Below are 2,884 nucleotides of genomic sequence, written 5' to 3' on the forward strand. Positions count from 1 at the left end.
GCAGCCCAAGTTGAAGATTGAGATTATTATTATTATTATTTTTCAATCATTCTACCCTCTAGATTTTTTTTTTTGAGAAAATGATATGAGAACCGAACCAAACAACCGAATAAGAAGTCGAACTTAATGTGGCTTAACCACGTCAGATTATTTCCTAAAAGCATAAACGCGCGTGTGAGATACCTCTTCGTTTCTCTCTCCTCGCTTCCTCTAATTCTAGGTTTTTCTTCTCTATTCAATCTTTATCTCAATTGATTCTGGTTTTGTGTCTCTCCTTTTGATTTTGCAAAATTGAAGATAAAAAAAAAAATTTTAAATTTCAATGTTTTGCCAATACAGAAGGTACAAAATCAAAAAACTACAACTATTGTTTCTGTCCTTTAAATTTTGTATCCATGAAAATCAAACTAAAACTTTGCTATGTGTATACGTTCTATCCAAACGTTTGGACTAGTCTCAAACTAGAATTAATCTGGAGAAATTTGACCACTAGATTTTGAGAAAGAGGATAGATAAGAAGAATTGATGAAGAAGAGGAAAGAGAAACGAATAGGAAGAGAGAGAAAAAGGAGTTAGCGTCTTACACGTAATAAAATTGTCTGACATGACTATATATAGCCACGTCAAGTTCGGTATTTTTTTCGGTAGAAATTTTCGATTTCTCTATCACTGCTCTTTATATATATATATATATATATATATATATATATATATTGAATATGACGTATACCAAATTGTCTCTCTCTCCCTCTCACTTTCTCTTTTTTTATTTTATTTTATTTTATTTTTTATCTTTTTTCTTTTCTGATGCCTTGCCTGGAAGAAAAGAAGGAAAAAAAAAAAAAAAAAAAAAAAAAAAAACAAAGAAAGAAAAAGAAAACACCAGTGGAGACAAAAGTTAGACTTTACCTTTAAAAAAAAAAAAATTCTTCAGCCATGTTTAGAATATTGAGTGATGCTCCTAAGAGACCTTATTATGAGAAGCGTCAGGAACTCTCCTATTTTTTTTTTTTAACTTAGATGCATTAAATAATTTATTTGAGTTTTCACAATTTAAAAAAATTGTTTCATTCAATGATTAAATAAGGAGAACTCATAACTCTTTTCATGAGAGAGACCTCTTAGAACCATTACTCCATAATATTATTGTATTTGGGGTAAAAAAGAGAGAAAAGATAATACATGTTGAGTAGAAATTGTTAAAAAACAAGAGATCCAGACCATGTTGTTGGAGATGACCAAACCTTTTGAAATGTGAAAATAATGAAACACTGATGTGAATTCTTGAATTTGATAACCCAAATAATTGTATAGAACTTCTGAAATTTGATATCAACTTTTGCAACTTGATAATTGATAACCCAAACAAAATAGACTTCCAAAAGGTGCAAATCAAATATGAGTGACAAATGTGTAGCACCACTATTTATAGACTTTCAAAAGTTAAAAAAATCAAAAGTCAGGTACCATTTAAGTGGTTTTAAATGTCAACATGAGCTGTATTTCCTTATATATTTATGTAAATTCTCCCAAATTGATTTGTTAATTGATTGTTATAATCAGGATAGTTGATCGATATATTGTAACTTATTTATTCTTGTTAGATTATAAGGGTTAGGGTTTTCACCTTGTATAGCCGTCGGCTCACCTACCCTCTATTTCCATGTATAGATTTGCTTGGGCAACACTCACTCACCTACCTCCCATCTTCACTTATATAGACCCCATCTGTGGTTGTATATTTTGATTCAATATAGTAATACAATACATTGTATCCTCTCATTCTCTCTATTTCTAACATGGTATCAGAGCAACTCTAAGAATTTTTTTTTTCTTCTTCTTCGTATTCCGTATTCCGAATTTCGTATTTTGAATTTTATTCTTGTTTGTTAGTCTAAATGGTGATTACTTCAGGCACAATTACCGTGCCAACCCCTACTCCGGCACCGCAGATCATAGTCCACCAAGACAATTCTACATTTCCAACTAGAATTATACTGGATGAGACTAATTACTCATTATGGTCTCAACTCGTGGAGATCCAGGTTGGTGCTGGTATCAAGGCTGGGTATCTCACCGGAGAAGTGACAAAACCCGCACCTGGAAATCCAAAATTGGAGGCATGGATAACCGAAAATCATCGAGGCAAGAGTTGGCTTATTGGCTCGATGAACCCATTATTGATGCAGCGATTTATTCATCTTCCCATGGCTAAGGAGATATGGGAGGCGGTGTCTAAAACCTTCTATGACGGATCGGATGAAACATGTATTTTTTAATTGAATCATAAGTCTTTTTCTACCAAGCAGAATGGCCGCCCTCTATCAACATACTAGAATGAACTTGTTGCTATTTTTCAGGAGATTGATCATAGGACTATGTCACAGGCAACAACAGTTGAATGAGTGGTTCGGTTGCATTCGGCCATGGCGAGGCTTCGAGTTCATATTTTTATAAGCGGACTTGACTCTGAGTTTGAACAGGTTCGTGGAGAAATCTTGTGAAAATCCAAAGCTTGACCTCGAGAAGCTGTATGCATATGCCCGGAGAGAGTATCAGCAGAAGTAGATAATGGGAGGATCTCATCCAATCTCTGAGAGCTCGGCGATGATGGCTAACCAAACTCGACAAGGACCATCATCGGGCCTTTAAAAAATCGAAGTAATCAGGCTACTGGAAAATCTAGAGGGCGAGTATGTACTCATTGTGGTGAATCGGGCCATTCGAAACAACGATGCTATGAGATTATTGACTATCCTGACTGGTGGGATTTTATAAAGAAGACTCAAAAAAATATTGGTGGAAAAGCCATGGTGACTTCTACGGAAGAGGAATAGGTGCAACCAATGGCAAATGTTGTTTACCCAGGTATACTTGGTAAAGC

The 2,884-nt window shown here is 34.5% G+C and overlaps 1 protein-coding gene across 1 annotated transcript; it reads left to right on the forward strand.

The window, feature by feature from the left end:
- Positions 1-1,898: 1,898 nt before the first annotated feature.
- LOC132296216 (uncharacterized) lies at positions 1,899-2,568 on the forward strand. The gene is made up of 2 exons (XM_059794431.1): positions 1,899-2,233; positions 2,484-2,568. The coding sequence occupies exons 1-2, from the start codon at positions 1,899-1,901 to the stop codon at positions 2,566-2,568; spliced, it is 420 nt and encodes a 139-aa protein (XP_059650414.1).
- The last annotated feature ends 316 nt before the right edge of the window (positions 2,569-2,884 follow it).

Source organism: Cornus florida, unplaced genomic scaffold (genome assembly GCF_030987335.1).
Source record: "Cornus florida cultivar Cherokee Brave unplaced genomic scaffold, ASM3098733v1 CherokeeBrave_3.0.0_Hap2_Chr02, whole genome shotgun sequence".
Taxonomy (NCBI): Eukaryota; Viridiplantae; Streptophyta; class Magnoliopsida; order Cornales; family Cornaceae; genus Cornus; species Cornus florida.